We start from the raw sequence: 22,886 nt of genomic DNA, 5'->3' as shown, positions 1-22,886 counted from the left end.
AATACCTCCCTCATTGACCTTGATTTCGGGCCTTTGGATCCCTTTATATGTTCAGCTTTGTCCTATAACGCACCTGAGAAGTGTTTTGGGACGTTATCCTGCGCTACAGGCACAACAGAAGCACATTTTATTTCCCGATGGCTCGGACAACTCGGGCCGCTCCCGCCGTCCTTTCGAGCATGCGCAGAGCAGCCGGCGGGGACTTCCGGCGCCACGTGTGCTGCGCCTGCGCACTGGGAAGGCTCTGTCCAGGGAGATGGCGATGCAGCAGGGGGAGGGGGATCAACTGTTCGATGTGAGGAACAGCTTCTACATCGGTAGCTACCAGCAGTGCATCAACGAGGCGCAAAAGCTCAAGGTGAGGTGGCCGAAGTCGGATCGAAAATAAACGGAGGCAGGAGGTTAAACGAGGCCGGTGACCCTGGGGGAAGGCGCTGGGACCCGGCTGGTGGTCATGGTCTCCGGGTTCAGGGCTCCGGGACCCATCGGGTCCCTTGCGGCCGGTTTGGCTTGGTAGCGTTTCACTTGTTTTTAGAAATTCATTTCCATGAACTTGGCGTTACCGGGGAATGGAGGTTGGGGGTCGTGGGGGGTGTGTTCAGGACTTTATTGGGCAGTGGACACCTGTTGGAGGGGGGCTGACACAGGTAGGGCTGGTTGATGGCATTTGCATCAATATTGAGCCCTGTCAAACCAGACAAAATTGGATAAAATCCATTACCTGTGCTGACAAAATCTGAGCTGGCTTTCAAATGGTTTATTACAGTTAGGTTGATCAACTCTACAACCGTGCTAGGGAAATATTGAATATAAGAAATAGAACTGGGACAGGCCATTCAGCTCCTTGTGCCTGCTCTATCGTTCAGTAATATCATAATTAGTCTTTCACTTCGGTGTCACTTGCCTGCTAATCTTTTATCCCTTGATTCCTTTAATATCGAAACATCATTTGATCTGTCTTGAAAATACACAGCTTATTGGGTAGTGGATTCCAAAGATTGATCAATGTCTGGATGAAGAAACGTCTTCTCATCTCTGCCCTAAATAGCCTACTCATTTTTGAGGCTATGACCCAGCCCAACTCTAAGAATATTATATGTTTCAATGAGATCACCTGTCATTATTCTGAACTCCAGAGAGGGCCTAATATGCTTAATTGCACCTCCAACAACAAATCTGCCATCCTGGAACACAATCTGGTGAATATTTGCTACACTTCCTCTAATCACAAATATATCCTTCCTTGGATAGGGAGACCAAACTTGATTACGATATTTAAGACTTGGTAAGATCAGGGCTTGGTATAATTGAAGCAAAGTATCTTTATTCTTGTACTCAAACCATCTTGCAATAAAGGCCAACGTATCTTTTGCCTTCCTAATTGCATGCTGTACCTGAATGTTCAATGATTCAAAAGGAATCCGGGTGCCCTCTATATAAACATCTTTCAATCTCTCACCATTTAAAAAATACTCTGACTTTCTATCTTTTCTGTCAAAGTGGATGCTTTCTCATACTTACACATCTTATACATCATGTTCTATCTGTCATGTCCTTGCCCGTTCATTAGCCTGTCTATAAGGCTCTAAGTCCTCCTTACAATCCACACTGCCCTTTTCTATTCTGCTAGGTACAACCTCAACAGATTTGTCATATGTGATTTCCATTTCATAAATCCATGTTGGCTCTACCCAATCTTATTATTATTTTCTAAGTGCCCTGTAACAACTTCTTTAATAATTGAATTATTTTCCCACCACTGTTAACTTGCCTGTAGCTCCCTGGTTTCTCTTTCCCTCATTTAAATAATGGGGATGCAGCTGCTACCATTCTAGAATCTATAGAATTTTCGATGATGACAACCAGTTCATCTTCTTCCTCCATAGCCACTACCTAGGATGCAGGATATTAGGCCTGAGAATTTATTGGTTATTTTTTAGAAAGAGTGAATAATCCTAAATGTAATCTGAACATGGGGATTAATATTGTAAACTGCTTGGTCTGAACTGAAATTGACATTTTATTTTGATGAACTTCTTTGTCAGCCCCGACTCAGTCGTCCCAATCGCCCTTTTCAGTGCTTCATCCAGCTGTGACTCTAAGGCTTAACTCTGTTTGTCTTCACATATTTGTAAGGTTCAGTTTCTTTTCACTTCTAACTTCTAAACATGGCTGGCTGCATTTTCCTGGGTAGAAATGTAGATTGATGTACTTTGGCACACTGTGTCCCAGTACACTAACATCAAAATTTTGTCACCAAAACTGCAGAGAGTTGTGGACACAGCTCAGCACATCATAGAAACCAGCCTCCCCTCCATGGACTCCGTCTGTACTTCTCTCTGCCTTGGTAAAGCAGCCAACATAATCAAAGACCCCACCCACCCCGGACATTCTCTTTTCTCCCCTCTTCCATCAGGCAGAAGATACAAAAGCCTGAAAGCACGTCCCACCAGGCTCAAGGACAGCTTCCATCCCGCTGTTACAAGACTAGAACAGTTCCCTGGTACAATAAGGTGGACTCTTGACCTCACAATCCATCTGTTATGACCTTGCACCTTATTGTCTACCTGCACTGCACTTTCTCTGTATCTGTTACACTTTATTATGCATTCTGTTATTGTTTTACCTTGTACTACCTTGATGCACTGTGTAATGAAATGATCTGTATGAACGAAATGTAAGACAAGTTTTTCACTGTACCTCGGTACATGTGACAATAATATTCCAAATCCATTTGCAACTCACTGTAGCCTTGCTTCAGCCTCCTGCCAACTCTACTGGCTCTCTTTACACTCTTGTTCACCATCACTTTTCACCTGTGCACCACAGAATACCTCACCATCACTTTTCACCTGCGCACCACAGAATACCTGTCCACAACCTGTATGTTGTTACACCCTTTCTCCTTTTGATCAATCTCCTCATATCTCTGGTCGTGCTTTTGGTCACCTTGCTCTTTGTATCTCTTGCTTATTGTCTGAGTTTTCTTTTAAACTGCCTTGAAAGATTTTGTTTCTGAAGTAAGTGTAGAATGAGGTAATGTTCTATGCATCCTTATCAAATATAATCAGCAAATCTATTCACTGACAATGCTGCAACACAAACCCTTCGACACACAACAGAGAATACATTTACAAATGCTAAAGACCCCCCCCCACTAAAAAATACTATCACCACCTGTATACTATGCCCTTTTGTCAGAACTTCCTCTGCAGAATTTGATAATAATCCACTAATTTGTTGAATATATATTTTCACCAATTTATTGACCTAGTTTCCTGATGGTGTAATTATCACTTTAAAATAAAATCGCATAATTACCTGATGCTCTTCTTGTGAAGGCACCATTTTATGCAGAACACAGCCTAGAAATTGAGGTTTAATTTCAGTTCAACTGCGTACGCTGACGTTAACCAAAAGTGGCATTTAGGACGATATAATTAACCAGGTATATCAAGGGGGAAAGCTCATGAGTGTTCTTCCTACCCTGCTGGATGTATGGATTTGTGGAAAATGGACTAGGACAAAATTGTGCTTTATCAGTTTGATGTCTTGCAAGGTCAAGCAATTTGCCAACTTACTGTCTAATGAAGAATGGACATTTAATTGAGATTTTAGAAGATTGTCAGCAGCTATGGGGCTATGTGCCAGCAAGCTATGGTTTCTTTGAGAGACTGGAACCAAGATTCTTTTAAAATTATCAATCAATGCTGTTATTTGTTTTTGTGGCAGTAACAAGCTGATTTGTTTTTCAGCTCTCTAGTCCTGAGAAAGAAGTTGAGCGCGATGTTTTCCTTTATAGAGCTTATGTTGCACAGGTATGGAACAGCATTCATTATAATATTTTTTGGTATTGAATCAAGTTTTTATTAAGTGTTTTCATTTATATCCTTGTCCCCACATTTTCAAGAGGTGTACATTATAAGTCATTCATTAAGGCTCCCATTGCTAAAACATTCAAGTAGGTCAAGACAGATGCTTCCTCAGTTTTCCACTTCCCACAGAGAAATTCCTGGCATTTATATGGTTCTTCATTGCATGTAACACACCAAGCCATTTATTGAAGGGTTTGGGTCTTTAAGCTTAAACCCACTTCCCCAATAGGGAAAATAGTTCTATCTACACTGTCAAATCCTCTGCTCATTCTAGAAACCCCTAGTACATCACAATTTTGGATGTTAAAGGAAGTAGAAGTATAACCTGTACAAACTGTCATCATGACTTATTCTCTATTATACAGGTGAATCTTCAGTGCACCACCTTCAGGGTTTCCTGAGATGTAAAACTTAGTTCAATATAGTATGTTGAATGGGCAGCGGTGTTGGCCCGAGAGCTTGGTATTAATTTCTCTATTAAAAATGTTTAATTGGCTTGATTAACTAGTGTATGATTATAATGTAAGGTAATGAGAATTACATTACTATCATAGATTGGTTGGTATAAGTATCCAGGGAGCTCCAGAGCTGACAAAGGGTTAACCCACACCTGTCATGTTCAGCATGTGCTGTATAACAAACTTTTACTGTACCACTGCTCACTGGTACTTGTACTTTTAAATCTCTTTACTGCTTATGGAGATTACATTATAATTAATTTCTTTCATTGAGTATGTGTGATCAGTTGCAATCTGCAATCCCTCTGTTTTGCTTAGCTTTGGTTGTATGCAAAGTACCCAATTTTAGAGTGCTTGGCATTTGCTGTTGGATAATTATACTGTGTAATTACATAGATTTTTGAAATAACTTTCCACATATTTGATTTGATGACTTTCTATGTTGCTTTTAGGAAATGAGTTATTCATTTGCTTTTGTGTCCTGATTTCTCAGTTGATACTGCTAGGTCATGCGGTTGTTGGTACAATTAAGCTCTACTATTTAAACTCACCAATCGCGCATCAGCTTTCTTTCAGTTTAATTCAATGTAGCCCTGACTAATGCAATGAGAGTATCTTTAGCTGATTACAGGCTGTTCCCGGGTTAAGAACTCTCGACACATGAACGAGCACCCATGATATTAAATTCAAAAGTCAAATGTACCTACTGTACCTATATTAATTCCTATTAATGACTACTAGTTTCCCCTTTCTCTCCACTTTTAGTAACTGTTCTTTCCTATCAGTCTATTGTGCATTTGATGCTATTCATTGCAATATTTGGGTAATATGGTTACCATATCGAGTGATTTTTGTGTGATTTCCCACTTGTGGACAAAATCAACTTGGGGATGTCTGTGAAGATGGAACCCAATCATTATCCAGGGGCAGTCTGTAAATGTGAAAACTTAATAAAAGATGAGGCTGGACAGTTGCCTTCCAATTCCATGTGGATGTAAACTCGCAGCACCAAATTATCAGTAACTTTGCAAGTTTCCTTTATAATGAAAATGTGAATAGTTGCTAGGTTTTCTTTCCAGGTGTGAAAGAATAAGAATATTATTGAAGAAGTGGGAATATTGTGCTAGATCTAACTGGGAATGTTTAATCTTTTTTCAGTGGGAACTTATCAACCAAACCCACTGAATTTAAATCCTAATTTGTCAGAAACAGACTTATTTCTGTTTTATCTTCCTGTTTAGCGAAAGTATGGTGTTGTATTGGATGATATCAAACCAGGAGCTCCCCCTGAATTACAGGCTGTAAGAATGTTTGCTGAATATTTGTCCAGTGAGGATCAAAGGTAAGGGGCCATACTTTAATCCATATTTGTTTTTTGGTGATGGGGTAGGGATCTCTTCCTGACCTGTGCTAAATAAAGTTGTGTCACTTTTGCAGTGCTATAGTTGACCTTGAAGCAATCAGCCTCAATAAGCATCCTTGCACATCTTATATAAAGTGTGATGTGTGGATGCTGGTTCAGATGTGATCAGGCTTGATTGTGGTCCCAGTACGTATTGATAGGCTATAGTTGCTTTGGAAATCCTTACCTACTGCTAAGTTGCCCAAGTGGCTGTGATTTGAACAAGGTCAATATTGCCTGCCCCTATTTTCACACAAGTTGCCATTTCAGAGGTCAGTTAAGATTCAACTACATTGATAGGGTTTGGAATCACTAAAAGACAGATCAGTAAGTACATCATATTTCTTTACTAAAGTGCAGTAGTTGAATTTTAACAAAAATCCAATAGTTTCTCAATCACTATTACTGGCTTTTTAAAATAGATATTCAGTTAATAGAATTTCAAATTCCTCGGTACTGCAGTAGTGTTTGGTCTTGTATCTCCAGGTCATTGTTCTTGGCCTCTTGTGTTATTAATCCAGTAATATACTCAGTATACAAAATGGCAGATGCTAATTTCAGGTTGCTTTGTGTATGTAGACATTACATCAAGGCCCAATTACATCATTATCAGTAAAATCCATGATTTTTTTTAAAGAACATATCACTGGATAACAATCAGGAATGGGATTTCTGTCATTCTATCCTCTTGATAGTGACAATGAGAGCAATTGACATGTCCTGGCTATTGTGGTTTAATTCGGCATTGCGCATAATTAATACATTGGTCACTTAAAAATAATCAGGTTTGGACTGTATAACCAAAGAAATTTTGTAAGAATGTAAAAAGAGAATTCTTGATGTCATATCCCTTGCAGAGATACCACTATTTCAGAGTTGGACAAGAAGATGGCAAAGAATGTTGATGTTAGCAATACAACATTCTTGTTGATGGCAGCCTCAATCTACTCACATGAACAAAATATTGATGCAGCCCTGCGTACATTACACCAAGGAGAAAGTCTGGAATGGTGAGTAGGAATGTGCGGATACTGCTTGCCACAAATCTCTTGTGTATCTGTATTTTGTAAATAATGAATTACCTCAACGTTTTGTCAGCAGACATTTGACAGAAATGCAGAGAGCTAACATAGTTTAATGCATTAGTTTAAAGGAAGATGTTGATTAGTAAACTACGTTCATCCTCAAATGAGATATTTTAAGATTTACATGAGCCATTGAAAATGCAGATGAACTTTCTGTTCTATATTTCCTGTAAAGGACCACCTTCTGACAAAGCAGCACTGTGGTGTCTGTCTGGATCATGAAATCATATTCTAGGAACATTGAAACAGAGAAATAGGCATAAGAACAGACCATTTCACCCTTCCAGCCTGCTCCACCAGTCAGTGATTGATCCGATATTTCAGTAGCTTGGAGGCTCAAAACTAGAGGCCTTTGTCTAGTGGTATGCCACAGGGGTTGGTCCTGGGACCTTTGTTGTTTGCTATTTATATAAAAAATTTGGATGTGAACATACAAGGCATGGTGAGTAAGTATGTGGATAATACTAAAATACGTGGTGTTGTGTAGATAGTGTAAAAGGTTATGAAGAATTGGAGGATCTTGATCAGCTAGGTACGTGGGCTGAGGATTGGTAAATGGTTTTCAATCCAGATAAATGTGAGGTATGCTCACATGGGAGCTCAAACCAGGGTAGGACTTGTACAGTAAATGGTAGGGCCTTGGAGAATGTTATGGAACAGAGGGGCCAAGGAGTGCAAGTGCATAGTTGTAGTGCAAGATGCATCACTGAAAGTGGGATCACAGCTGGTGAAGAAGGCATATGGCACACTGGCCTTCGGTCAGGGCATTGAGTAAAGGAGTTGGGAAGTCATGTTGCAGTTACATAAGATGTTGGTGAGGCTGCACCAGGAGTATTGTGTATGGTTTTGGTCACCCTCTTATAGGAAAGATGTTATTAATCTAGAAAGGATGCAGAAAAGATTTACCAGGATGTTGCCTGGACTTGGGGGGGCGGGATCTGCTGAGTTACAAGGAGAGGTTGCGTAGACTAGGACTTTATTCCCTGGAATGTAGGAGATTGAGGGATGACCTGATAGAGGAAAATAAGATCATGAGGGGCATTCACAGGGTGAAAGCACATTGTCTTTTCCCCAGGGAGGGGATGCTAAAAACAAGAGGGGATAGGTTTAAGATCAGAGGTGAGAGATTTAAAAGGAACATGGGGGCAGCTTCTTTGCGCAAAGGGTGGTGCGTATTTGGAATGAGCTGCCAAAAATAGTGGTTGAGGTGGGCACGTTAGCAACATTTAAAAACCATCTAGATAAGTAGATGGATAGGAGAGGTTTAGAGGGCTATGGGCCAAAATGCGGGCAGATGGAACTAGCTCATTGGGCAACACAGTCGGCATGGACGAGTTGGGTCAAAGGGCCTGTTTCCATGCTGTATGACTCTTATGTTATCACAATCACCCACTATGATGTTTTTTGTGTCTATAAATCTGTTTATCTCCTCAAACCCATTCATCAACTTGTCCTCCAGATTTTTTTGTGATTAGAGTGCTTTGTATCTCAGCTTTCCCTTGAATTCTTAGAGTAGATTAATGTACATTACATGCCTGTTTTTCACAACACAGATTGATTTTTTTCTCTTTCACCGCTACAGCATGGCCATGTCAATACAGATCCTTTTGAAGCTTGACCGGCTGGATCTGGCTCGGTAAGAACCACCATCTCTACATGGAGTGTAGCAAATCCACACTGCAAAACATTAATTAAACATCCTTTTTCTTTTTGTAATAAATACTACTTTAACCAAATCCTAGTTATATAATTGAGGCACTATCTTGGCAGTGCTAATGAGGAATTAAGTGGTCATTGCACTGGATTGAAGTCGTTGTCAAATAGTTGGATAGTAACTTGCCTCCCTCGTAAGGCAAAGTTCAGTAGCTCAGTCTGGCCTTTTTCAAGGAAAGCACTACAAGAGTTGTGCAGACATGAAGCTTGTACAGCGATACATAGATTAGGGAAGCAACTCCACAAGTGAATATATTGCTTTATTTGTATTAAAGATTTTAGTGGTTAGAATCAATTTTATTGGCTTCTGCTCTCCCTTATTCTTTTTATACTGAGCAGCTGGAGAGGATAATATACATAATTTCTACTTCAGTCCAAGTTCCCTGAATTTGCATGAAATGGCTTTGCCCGAGAACAAGCCCAGCTAGTGAGTCTTTTTATTTTCTGTGACCAGTTTTGAATATTCTCTAATGGTCACCTAGGAAGTGTGAACAGTCATGAATTGGGGAATGGCTATTTTGCTCATTGAAGCTCATCCTTATTCAATCATCCTCTGCAGAAGTACCATATTTGTCTATTTTACCAGAACTAGTGTTTATCGTGAATATTTATTACTTAAAGGGATTGTAATGTTTTAAGAATATTTTAACTTAATATTTTATTCTTGGACCACTGTACTTTAAATTACATTTTGGATCCTCATTGCTGTTCTGTCAATCTTCTCTCCAATGCTAAGCGTACCTAATCATTTATTTGATTAGCAGCATTCCTGCCCTCATCTGTTCAAGACGTTCTACAGATAGAAGCAAAAACTACAATAAAAGCAAGTAGTTTTATTCAATCCAGACTTGGTACTTTGCAGAATAAACATTAGTTAAGGTCGTGGAACTCTTAAACAAGACATTATTTGCACCTTGGTGGTGGTGCTAGTGCACTGAAGTTTTCAGGCATTTCCTTCTGTCACTTTCCCAATTTAAACTCTGATGAAGAAAGTTACCAAAGCAAGCCAACAATTACTTTGGTGTTCTGTGATTGGAAAGCTAGTTTACCTAATGACCAGCTGAGACTTGTCCAAGAAGCTTCCACACTTGATGCTTAGTCTGTGATGTCTGCTCTTTTCATGATTGTTGTTGGATGCTGCAATTGGCCTTTAAGGTGCAGACCAGAGGGAGGAAGATTGAATTGCTCCTACTGACTAGTTGAAGAATAAATTGAGTCCCACCTGAAACTCAAAGGCTTTGAGAGATATTTGTTGGCATGATTATCAATAGAAGGCACTCCAAAGGGGAAACAAATGAAACTATTGAAGAAAGTAAATTACATTGTTACTGTCACCTTCAGAGTGCCAATTGGAGGACTCGGGTCATCCATCTTTCGTAATCAGTAACTTAGTCTATTTAATTTAGAAAGGAACTGAAGAAGATGCATGACCAGGATGAAGATGCTACCCTGACACAGTTGTCAACAGCCTGGGTGAATCTGGCTATGGTTAGTGAAGATCTATGATACATAATGACTTTAACAGCCTGGATAAATTTGCTGGTGTTGGGTGGGTTGAGAGATGCTGATGTGAAGGAAGGAGAGAAAGATGAAGCAAAAGTTCAATTTAGCTGGAACCTACTGGACCTGCAGTAAGGATTGATCTCCTCTTTGAGACTATTTCTAATTTATTCCAAGACTTGATATGCCAGTAACTACCAATTTCCTCTTGGCCCATCTGGATCTCCTTCCATTCCTGTAGTCCAGTTATGTTGCCTTCTATTTCTTGTCACTTATGTGCTTTAACCATCCTAATTCCTGGCCCACTCTATCATTATTTCTCTACCTTCCTATCTCCCTGCTGGTGCTTCGTGTGTTTTGCCCTGTTGTTTGACCCTGCAGCTGTACTTTGTACCTCACTTGGCATTTTCTAAATTTCCCATTGTTTCACTTACAGCTGCTCCCCGAGCAATCAGAATTCTCCTTCCTCTTCCTTGCTAATCTTTCCAACTAGCTTGTCCAGTCAGTGATTTTTACCAGTCCTTTGACATCACTATCCCTTTGGAATTTAGCAGTGAATTAGCATCACATCCCTCTTTTTGTCTTTGGGCAAAGAATATGAAGTTAGTGCACGACACTGGTGCTGAGTTAAGCACAAGGATCTTGAATGCCCTACACCTACTTGTATTCTTGTATCTTTTACATTCATGCGATTATCCTAAATGTTTCTAAGAAGAATCCTGGTATTGACTAATACTTGGATAACAGGTGATCCCACAATTTTTATCAAGCTGACATCAACTAAGTATGTGGTCTACCCCACCCCAAATAAGTGCTTGCCTTCTAAAGCACAAATATATAAATTATGATCAACAGTTGCCATTTGGTCCCTCAAGTCTGCTCCACTGCTTAATGTTCATGAAAGATCTGATTGCAATCTCAACTCCACATTTCCCCCAGTAAATTTTCATGCCTTCCATATCAAAAAAAACTACCTAACTCGTCTTTAAAGATATGCAAGTCTCTATTTCCACTGTCCTTTGAGGAAGAGAGCTCCAAAAACTCACAACCCTTTGAGAGCAAAAAAGAATTTCCTCATTCTTGTCTTGAATGGGCAGCCTCTTTAAACAATTGCCCCTAGTTCTAGATTCTTCCACATAAGGAAACTTTGTTTGCACATCCACTCTGCCAAGACCTTTTGGGGTCCTGTATGTTTCAATCAAATCATCACTTGTTCTTGCAAACTGCAGTAGATACAAGCCTAGCCTGTCCAAACTTTCCTCAGAAGGCAACTTGCCCATTCCAGGTATCACTCTAGTAAACTTCTCTGAACTGTTTCTAACATTATCAACACCCTTTCTTAATAATATCAATATACTATGGACAGTACTCCAGATGTGGTCCCACCAATGCCCTATATATTGGAAGCATGACCTCCTCGCATTTGTATTCCATTGCCACCAGCAAGAAAAAATAAAATTCAATTAACTTTCCTAATGACTCGCTCTATCTACATGATAGCCTTTTCTAAATTTTGCACAAGGACAAGTGGATCATTCTGTAGTTTCTCACCATTTAGATAATGTGCTTTTTTATTTTCCTGCCTAAATAGATTATTTCACATTTTCACACATTATCTTCCATTTACTTTACCCACTCACTTAACCTTTCAATATTCCTTAAGACCTAACAGCTTACTTTCCTGACTATCTTTGTGTCATCAGCCAATTTAGCTTTTCTATGTTTGGTGCTGCCTTCCAAGACATTTGTTTAAATTGTAAAAGGTTAAGGCCCCAGCACCAATCCCTGTTGCACACCACTTATTGCACCTTGCCAACCAGAAAATTACCCACTTATGCATGCTTGTTGTTCCTTTTAGTCAGTCAATCTTCTGTCCATAACAAGCGTTACTGCAAGCTTTTATTTCCCACAATGACCTTTTGATATGGCACCTTACTGAATGCCTTCTGGAAATAAGTATAGTACGTCCACTAGTTCCCTTTTATCCATGGCTCATGCTATCTGAAATAAATTGGTCAAACCTGTTTTCATTTCACACTGTTGACTTTGCCTGATTACCTTGAATTTTTCCAAGTGTCCAGCTATGACACCCCTAAGATTTAACATTTTCACTATGATAGATTATCTCACTAGCCTGTAGTTTCCTCCTTTCTGTCTTGCTCCCTTTTTGAATAAAGAAGTTGCATTTTCCACTTTCTGGACTAATGCAACCTTCCCTGAATTCAGAGAATTTTGGAAAATTAGAATCATTCTCTTTCTAGCTGTTGGGACTTGGGGTCTTAGCCAAATCTGCTTAGTACCACTTCCCTGGTGATTATAACTTTCCAGAATTTCACCCCCTCTTCCAGTTCTCAGATTACAGCTACTTCTGGGATATTACTGGTAGCTTCTAAAGTGGAAATAGCGAAATGCCCATTGAATTTATCTGCCATCTCCTTGCTTTCGATTATTAATTTCAGAGCCTCACTTTCTATAGGACCATGGACTTTGATAACTTAAATAGCTACAGAAACTCTTAATTGTTTTTGCATTTACTTTTCTCAATTTTTAGTCATCCTTTGCATGTTTTGTCCATTCTTCTGACTTGTCACCCATCTCTGTGCCATGATACTTGCCTTTCCATTAATTTTGACACCAGTTTACTTTAGCTAGCAATGCTTTCACTCCTTCATCATTGCTCTTAAGTTTAAATTACTAGTTTTGGACCTTTTCTCCTTCAAAATAAATGTAATATTCAATCAAATTATTATCACTGTTACCAAGGGGTGCATTCACAATGAGGCCATTAATTAATTCTCTCTCATTGTACCATACCAGGTCAAGTATAGCTTGCTCTTGGGTTTGGCTGCAGAGCCTGCTGTTATAAGCAAATAACCCATTACTTTACCCTTTTTGTACTCTGATCTATAGTTACTGTGGGGGGGAGGCCTGTAAAAGCACTACCGCAAGCGAGCATTTGTTTTTATTATTTTTTATCTCCAGCCAAACTGCAACATCCTGATTTCTTGAAATTGGGTCATCCCTTTCTCCTGCCCTAACAGAGACAGCCTTCCACCTCTTCTAGCAGCTTGTCCTTCCTAAAAGTCATATACCCTTCAATATTCAGGTCCCAATCTATGTTGTCCTGCAGCTATGTCGATGTAATGACCATCAAATCACACTTTAATTTATTTCTGTTTGCACCCTCAATTCATCTGTCTTGTTTTGAATGGTACGTATACTCGGATATGGAGCATTTAATTTTATTATTATTGTTGTAACCTCTAGCATTATGTACTGATTCATTCTTACTTTGTATTCCTTCCTGTCCTAGTCTGTCATTTCCACCAGCTTTGGTAGGATTCTGACTTGGAAGTGTTCAATCATAATCCCATGGATGGTAGCTCTGCTCCATTGGCCCCTCAGCCAAGCACATATACCAAATGTCCAAACCTGTAGTTGCTCTCCACCCTTGTTTCCACTCCTTGCTTTACTGCATCTTTCAATTTTTTATCCATTGCCCCCACTATTTAGTTTAAAATAAGAAATAGGAGCAGGAGTAGGCCATCTGGCTCATTGAGTCTGCTCCGCCATTTAATAAGATCATGGCTGATCTGGCTGTGGACTCAGCTCCACCTACCTGCCTTTTCCCCCATAACCCTTAATTCCCCTACTATGCAAAAAATCTATCTAACTGTGTCCTAAATATATTTGAGGTAGCCCCTGCTGCTTCCCTGGGCAGAGAATTCCACAGATTCACTACTCTCTGGGAAAAGCAGTTTCTCCTTATCTCCGTCCTAAATCTATTCTCCCAAATCTTGAGGCTATGCCCCCTAGTTCTAGTCTCACCAGTGGAAACAAATTTCCTGCCTCTGTCTTATCTATCCCTTTCATAAATTTATGTTTCTATAAGATCCCCTCTCATTCTTCTGAATTCCAGTGAGTATAGTCCCCGGTGACTCAATTTCTCCTCATAGGCTAACCCCCTCATCTCTGGAATCAACCCGGTGAACCTCCTCTGCGCTGCCTCCAAAGCCAGTACATCTTTCCTCAAGTAAGGAGACCAGAACTGCACGCAGCACTCCAGGCGTGGCCTCACCAGTACCCTGTACAGTTGCAGCATAACCTCCCTACTCTTAAATCCTCTATACTGTCCTAGATATGCAATTCACAAGAACATTAGGCCCAGTATGGTTCAGGTTTAAACTGTTCCCACGGTATATTTTCCTCAATACTGGTGCCCGTGCCCACAACCAGAATCTGCTTCTGCACTTGTCATTGTCATTTCTCTAATCTTATTTCCCAGTGTCAAATATGCACATGGCAATGGAACTGACCTAGAGATTATTACCTTTTGATGTTTCTCTTCTTAATTTGGTGTCTAACTCATAGTGATGATTTATTTCTCCAATGTTCCAATAAAATGTTCACCTCCGTATTTAAATCTCTGTCGTCTTATTCAGACATCAACACTCCCTTCCCTTCCCTTGAACCCTAGTTCTGTATGGCTTCTTGTGCGTTGCTACTCTCTTTTATCTCAACCATTGCCGTCCATGCCTTTAGTGGCCTTGATACCACCACCTGGAATGTCCTCCTCCTTGATTGTACTTCACAACACATCTTTGCAGCTTCTGGTTACCACTTTTATAGTTTGGCTCGCTATGCATCTTGTTTCCTTGTGTGTCTATGAAGTAGCTTGAATTTTTTTTCTACATTGCCTCAAGATAAGGGGGTTGGCTATCTAAAATTGAAATGACAAATTTCGTTATGCAGAGGGTCGTCTCTATCCCAGGGGGCTGTGGCTGTTTAGTTATCAAGTATACACCAGACTAAGTTCAATGAATTTTTTTAGACACTAAATCAGTGGATCAGATTGGATGGGAAAGTGGACAATCCTCAAAGTACTGTCAAGTGATGGGGCAGAGATGATCTACTATTTATGTTATTAAGCATTCTATATGAATGCAAGCACTTATGACGTTATTACTAATTGGTGGGATTGATAGGTTGAAACCGTTCTTACTGTTCTATAAATGTTCTGTGAATTCATACTGTGCTGTTTAATTGCTGTTCCTCTGGTGAATCTATTTTATTGACTGCTCTCTACAGGGTGGGGACAAGCTGCAGGATGCCTTTTACATTTTCCAAGAAATGGCAGATAAGTACACAGCAACCTTGTTGCTCCTGAATGGACAAGCTGCTTGTCAGATGGCACAGGGCAAGTGGGATGATGCAGAAGGAGTTCTGCAGGAAGCACTGGACAAGGTAGGAAGGCTCTTAAAGTAGCTGAGTGGGGGAAAAAGCCATAAGACTATAGTAGCTTTCAACTTGACAAATTGGACCATTGTATACGGAAAGAGCTCTTTGTTCGAGAAATCTACAACTAGTCTCATTGTCCAGTGTTTATCACTCTTCGCTTGAAATCTTCCCTTAAGAGATGAAATGGTTTCAGTTCCAGTGGCTACTTTTGGCAAATTATTCTTTGCTCCAATGCACTGTTTTTTAAAAAAAAATCAAACTCTTTTTATTCTAATTGATTTTAAATTAATGACCCTTTCCCAAAAGCTCCCCAACCAGAGGAAATAGGATTTTCCTTTTCATCAAAACCCTTCATGAAAAACACTCTTCCAATGGAAATAATCTCTGAATCTCAGGTTTCACCTCATAATTGTAGTTTCCAATCTTTGTCACCCTAATGAATCAAAACTACATATCCTATGCTTTCGGTGTTCTTTATATTGGGATCCTACATGGCCTACTCTAAACTAAGGACAGTGGCCAAAACCGTGTTCTAGAAGTGCTATTCATAGTATCTATATTTTGGGGAGCCAGGAGGGTAAGTTGTTTGGCAGTAGTGGGGTGGGGAGGCTATTATATTTATGGATGCTTCAGAGTCTTTGCACTGAGCTTCCTTTTTTGATCATACAGATCAAAAGGTCCAAAGTTCAATCCCCTGATTTTAAGTTAGTTGATCTCCACTCAAGGTAGGAAATTGAACATTGGCCACCTGAGCAAGGGAGAGGAGAATTGGGAAAAGTTCCTGTTCTGCTGCTTCCTTGCAGAAGAAAGCAGAGGAACACTGGATTAACTGGGCTTGACTGATGTCTGATTTAATTGGTCAAGTTTCTGTCACCATCAAGGTGAGCGTTTTAATTCGGAGAACAGTGAAAGTAGAATGGGGTGGTGGGGCAGGTGAGATCAGCGAGCTGATACAGCTTCTGCATGAATTTGCAGTGTGTTGCTTAAGGTTGCATCAGAAGTAGGCTGATGCAACCATAAGATAATTTGTGACATCCATGTATCAATGACTTTTTAAATACTTAATGTAACGTGATTATGTAGGCCTGACTTCATAATGTACAGGAGGAGGTTTGGTGCCACCTAGTGATGATATTGCAATGAAGAAAATCGGATTAATCTGCAATGTGGCAAAGATAATTCCACAATGCTGTGCTGACAAGGATTTCAAGTGAGAAGTGGTCCAGATTGTTCAGCATGCACTTCTTATTCAGGGTTCAAAATTACAGCATTAATTTCTCATGTCAGATCTACTTCATCAAAACTCTTATAAAATCACTCCATAGCACAGCTTTTACCTAATAATTGTTGTTTCTAGTCATTGTCACTCCGGTGAATCAAAGCTGCATATTCAATGCTATCAATGTTCTTTAAAATGGGATCCTACGTGGTCCGCTCTAAACTTTGAGAATTTCTCTGAACAATGGCTGTTTAAAAGAGAGTATGCATACTGAACGTTCAATTCAGTGAATTCAGAGGACGAGCAAAATTATTCATAGTCCAAGCTTGCATCTGAAGTGTGGCCTCTCAGATGTAGTGTCTAGAGCAGCTACAATGTAGGATTATAGTATTCTGAGTAGGAAGAGACAAAAGTGGATTAAACTTGGATAGTGATAAATCCTCTAATGAGGACAAGAAAACAGAATTGGAGCCCTGGACTAACAGTTCTCCAGGTCTGTATGGATTTCATGCTTGGGTCTTAAAAGAAGTGGTTAGTTGGTTTTAACTTTACAAAATTTTCTAGATTTGGTGGAAGGCTTTAGTAGATTGGAAAATAGTTAAAGTAACTCCTTTATTTGAGAAAAGGGAGGAAGACCGATTTCAAGAAAATAAAGGCCAGTTAAATCGGCCATGATGAAAATATTAAAAGCTATTAATAAAAGTGCAATCACAGAGAACATAGAAAGACTTGAGGTATTTGGGCAAAGACAAGGAAAACTGTGTATGTCCAATTTCTTGAAATTGAGGAAGTAATGTATGCAGTGGTTAAAGGAGAGCTAGCGGGATGCATTATACTTGGGTTTCCAGAAAGCATTCAGTGGTCTCAAGGGCATTTACAGAAAATAAAAGCTTGTGATGTGGTGGGTAACATTAGCATGAGCAGAAGATTTGCTGGCTAACGGGGCAGGAAGTAGGCATAAATGGGTCTTTGCTGGTAAGCAAGATGCGGCTAGTAGAATGTCATAGGGATTGGTGCTGGGTTCTCAATTCTTTTTTGCAATCTGTAGCAATGACTTGGATGAAAGAACACAAATTATGGTTGCTGAATGTGCTGATGGCACAAAGGTAGGTGGGAAACTAGGTTATAAAGAGGATATAAGGAGACTACAAAAGGAAATGGGTTAAACAAGTGACCAAAGATCTGGCAAATGGAGAATAATGTGAGAAAATGATGGTGAAATTGTCCAATTTGGGGAAAGATGCACATTGCCAAAATGGTGAGTGGTTGCAGAACTGAGAAGCAGAGATCTGGGTGTCATTGTACTTACTCTGCAGAAGACTGATATTCAGGTACAGAAAGTAATAAGGAAAACTAACAACACTATTGTTTATTGCTCAGGGAGTTGAATTAAAAAAGTAGAGAGGTTATGCTTCAGTTATATAGGGAATCAGTGAGACCACATCTGGAGTATAGTGTACAGTTATTTATCTCCTTACTTAAGAATGGATATTAATGTGTTTGGAAACAGTTCTGAGAAATTTTATCAGACTGATACCAGGAATGGGCAAGTTGTTCTTGGAGGAAAGGTTGGACAGGCTAGCTTGTATCTGCTGGAGTTTAAAAGAGCGAGAGGGGACTTAATTGAAAAGTATAAAATCATGCGGGTTCTTGACAGTGTGGATGTGGAGAGGATGTTTCCTCTAATGGGAGAATCTAGAACCAGGGGTTACTGTTTAAAAAAAAAAATGGGATCACCCATTTAAGATCAACGAAGTTAATTTTTTTTTACATAAGAACATAAAGAATAGAAGCAGGAGTGAGCAATCTGGCCCATCGAGCCCACTCTGCCATTCAATAAGATCATGGCTGGTCTGGTCGTGGACTCAGCTCCTCCTACCTGCCTTTTCCCCATAACCCTTAATTCCCCTACTATGCAAAAATATATCTAACTGTGTCTTAAATATATTTAATGAGGCAGCCTCTACCGCTTCCCTGGGCAGAGAATTCCAGATTCACTACTCTTTGGGAAAAGCAGTATTTCTTCCTCTCCGTCCTAAATCTATTCCCCCAAATCTTAAGGCTATGTCCTGTGGTTCGACTCTCACATACTAATGGAAACAACTTATCTATCCCTTTCATAATTTTATGTTTCTTTAAGATCCCCTCTCATTCTTCTGAATTCAGCAAGTATAGTCCCAGGGGACTCAATCTTTCCTAATAGGCTAACAGCCTCACCTCTGGAATCAACCTGGTGAACCTCCTCTGCACTGCCTCCAAAGCCAGTATATCTTTCTCAAATCAATATATCTTTTCCCTTTTCTGAGGGCTATAAGTCTTTGGTGCTCTCTTGCTCAAAAGGCAGTGGAAACGGTCTTTGAACATTTTTAAGGCCAAGATAAACACTTGATCAGCAAAGTGGTGAAAGGTTACCACCGGTAGATTGGAATGCAGAGTTTAGGTTACCATGATCTTATTAAATGGTAAAGCAGTCACAAAAGTTCATACCGATTTATTTTGTTTCATTAATATTTCTGTTAATCTACTATAAATTACAACAATTTAAATGTAGACTTTAAGTGACTTGATTTTTCCCTTATCTCCTGTCCACTCCTGAACTCACTGAAGTCTCACTAGGATTTGCCACACATAGAAGCAATAACACTCCACTGATTTCTCTCAAATGATCTTTCTTTATGCATGAGCTTTGACAGTAATTGACTGTTCCACAACAGACCTACCACTGTCAATCCTGTCCTTCCCAAGTGCATGCTTGTACCAGGAGCTTTTTCACAGAATAGCAATCATACCTAGAACTTTCTTACTGGCACAGCTGCATATTAGATGAGCATTAACTTGTGGAGCATGGATGATTTAATGCTAAACTTAAAAGTAATGTTTTATTATACTTAAAAACTGTGAAGATTTTTTTCGAATTTAGCTTAACCTTGTATGTGAAGTGAGCTGAAATTTCAAGCCTGCATCTTAAAACAGGCTGGAGATGAACACCTTGATTGACTGTTCAGCAGATCCGTTTTGTATGCATTCTGCTGCAGGCAGATTCCTTTTGGCCCCAGTGTTTCATTCTTCAGCCCTGAGAGTTGAGTACATTTTTGTACACTGATTGATCAGTTGGACAATAAAACATTGCAAGTCAGACGTGAGTGATGTATTTGTTATCTACTTCAAATGTTAAACCATTATTACATAACTTTAATTCCCATAGGACAGCAACCATCCAGAAACTCTCATCAATCTGATCGTACTATCTCAGCATCTGGGCAAGGCTCCTGAGGTAAGGCTTCTGAAAATTTTGACATAATGACATTCACTAGATCTCCCCGCATTGGCCAGTGAGTAAATCCTTTATGAATTATTGAAATAAACACCTCTGACAAGAACTGTCCCATTTTCAATTGCCAATCTCTGCTGAACAAAATCGCATCAACCATGAGTAACCTAAGGGATACTAAAATTGCTCTTTGCATCCCTGGTATAGAGATGCCATGTTTGAGTGGGCAGTGGGAGGGGTTGCAAAATTGTCCAGAATATATGTGCACCATGTGAACCAAACTCTGTTCAGCAGACTCCCCATCTCTTCCACGGTCTCTTATCCCAGTCACCACTATAAGGTGCCATAGTTGTCAAATACACTTGCTCCATCTTAACTATATTAAGCAAGTCTAGTACTTTAGAGCATTTGAACCAGTTGTTCAAACATGGTAGAAGTGGAGTTCCTGTATGTTTTTTGCCAAGTTGTTAGCAGCTTCAGTGAGGCATCAGAATAGGATTTTCACTGCTGTGGTAGGCTGAGCTTTCAAGGCTCTAAACATGGATATTGGCATATGTAATTCTCTCCTTGGGACAACACTGCTGTGAAAGTAAAATTGATCTTGTGCTGACCTTGCATTGGGACCTGACAGCATCAGTCGTAACTGCTGACTGTTCATGAAGGAGGGTGAAATTGGTGACAGTGGATACAGGGACAGAATTGACTTCGGTAAATGGCCTGTGCAAGTACACAAAATGAACCTGTGTTGTAATAACAAATTCGTCAGCAGGTGGCACCATCTGCTATTACAGATTTCTTGTGCAATTGTCTGTGTTGCTATCACCAATATAACTAATAGTGATATTTCAGGTAACATGCAGTCCATCACTGGTGATGCCTCCTCACGCTGTGCACTGTTTTTCATAAACAGGTTAGCAATCGCTACCTCTCTCAGCTGAAGGATGGACACAGAGGGCACCCTTTTGTTAAAGAATATATGGCCAAGGTACGTGAAAACAGCTTGTAATACAAATCTCCAAATTTACTGAAGATTTTTGGTTTAAAAAAAAGAATATTTATTTCAGTCGAGGTCAGGAAGTCTCTGGTTTGATCTCAAATCTTTAAGTAGAAATGATGTTGGATAGAAGAGTGATTTGGGAAATTTATGATCGACTTAAATTTTGTTAAGAAATGATAAAAGTGTGAGGAGCAGTTCCTAATTGCTATTCAGAAATCCCCATAATAATAAATCCTTAATATGTACAGCAAGTTATGATTAAAAACCCTAGAAGAAACCACCAGATGCTTAATTTGGCTCATGAAATAACTATGGCTTAGCAGATGTAGCATGTTGGGCCTTTGTCAATATTCCTGAGCATTCTGCTAAACTGTGGGACCTCTGCTCATAGCGTCTTTGATTGCATCATCAAAGTTGGTTTGTTTGAAGTGTCTTGTGTGACCATCTAGGATTAATCCATGCCTTAATATACTTAATAAATGAAAGTCTTGTTATTTATTCATCACTTTTTACAGCGATCCAACATTCCAAAATGCTTCATTTTGCAAGTACTTGATTAGCTTTATAGTCACTAGCAGCAGAAGGAAAGCCAAGAGGCAATATAAGCGGAGCTTAATCCCACAAGAAACAGCTAGCTAAGAATAGATTATTTATTTTTGGTGATGTTAACCAAGAGACACATCCACTTATTTAGGAAATCAGTAGAATTTTGCTCTAGGGTATAGAGTATTTTTCCTCCTGCAACACACACTGTAACTTGCTGTAACTACATGCTGGGGGACTTTGGATACAATTCTAGTGACATATTTGTCACACTGAATTAATGGAATTGAAAAAATATGGTTGTGGTTCTGTATTCCAATAAATAGCAAGACCTTGCATGGCTATATTCCGAGGACATGTCCAGCATCAGATTTGTATAATTTTTGTGTTTATTGACTGTACTTTGTGATTCCGTAGCTGAATGTGGAGCAAAGTGCAGCCACCTTATTCATCCCAGAAGGAATTCCTAGGAATGTGAGTGCAGCACACACATTAAAAAGAACAGCATCTTTAGTATAAACAAGTACAGCTCCTCCAGCAGGTGTCGTCTTTGGGTGGTGCCTTCTGGAAGGATTATGAATCATTATGAAGGATTGTGAATCATGTTCAATGGTAATGACGTGAATTGAGCTTCTGATACAATTCTCTCAAGTGTGTATACTAAAGGTGTACTTAGTAGGCAAGAGCTAACCCATATGTTCACTGTTATAAAAAAAACTAAATGTGTTCTAAACTGTCCACAGGAGAATGAATTTGATCGATTGGTTTTGCAGTATGCTCCAAGTGCGTGAGAAGAATGGAAATGATACCCATGAAGATGGAGAGAAAAGAAGTTAATTTCTTGGACTGTTTTTCTTTTAAGCACCCCATCTATAGAAGAACATTTAAACTAATGTCTTAGGACCTGAAACCTTGTATAAAGTGACTAGAGAGCAATTATCATTTGCTTGAGACTCTACTGTTTAATATTAAAGACTGTGTTGTATTTGAAGTTAATTTTGGTCATCAAATTTGTCAATCTGTACAAAAAATTCCTAATGTCAGTTATAACAACTTCAGAATTATACTGTTAATAAAATCATCATGATCCCAGCTATCTATTCACAGGATTTGAGTTACACTGCTAAGTTTACATTTATTGCCCATAATCTGAAGTGCTGCAGTCTTTGTGGTGATAGTGCTCTGTTAAACTGTTGGTTTAACCAACTTCAAAAGCAGGGTCCAGGTTCAAATTACAGTTTGTACAGTCGTTCATGATCTCCACTAGAATAGCTATAAGAGTTATTCAGAAACAGTTGCAAACACTTAGTGGGCCCGGCAGCATGTGTGGTAAGAGAAATCTTTAACATTTCATGGTCTGGCATCCTCCTGATGAAAGGTTTCAGACCTGAAATGTTAACAGTTTCTGTTTCCATGATTGCTGCCTGACCTGTTGAGTATCTCCAACATTTTCTTTCTTTTATTTCAGGTTTCCAGCAACATTTTTGATATTCAGTTAGATTGTGTTCAGTTGGACTGAATGCTATTGACCTTGGAAGGAGAAAAAACATAATTGGTAATTTTTCTGCTGACTGTAATCTTCTGC

General features: G+C 39.5%; 1 protein-coding gene across 1 annotated transcript; it reads left to right on the top strand.

The window, feature by feature from the left end:
* The first annotated feature begins 203 nt into the window (after positions 1-203).
* Positions 204-22,393, top strand: LOC127582469 (coatomer subunit epsilon-like). The gene is made up of 10 exons (XM_052037751.1): positions 204-358; positions 3,756-3,818; positions 5,575-5,675; positions 6,593-6,745; positions 8,403-8,456; positions 9,940-10,021; positions 15,122-15,277; positions 19,696-19,764; positions 20,672-20,746; positions 22,045-22,393. Exons 1-10 carry the CDS (start codon positions 257-259, stop codon positions 22,090-22,092), a joined length of 903 nt encoding a protein of 300 aa, XP_051893711.1. The 5' UTR covers positions 204-256; the 3' UTR covers positions 22,093-22,393.
* The last annotated feature ends 493 nt before the right edge of the window (positions 22,394-22,886 follow it).

This window comes from Pristis pectinata, chromosome 24 (genome assembly GCF_009764475.1).
Source record: "Pristis pectinata isolate sPriPec2 chromosome 24, sPriPec2.1.pri, whole genome shotgun sequence".
Lineage (NCBI taxonomy): Eukaryota > Metazoa > Chordata > Chondrichthyes > Rhinopristiformes > Pristidae > Pristis > Pristis pectinata.
The sequence above is the reverse complement of the archived record's forward strand: the minus strand, read 5'-3'. Positions and strand labels throughout refer to the sequence as shown.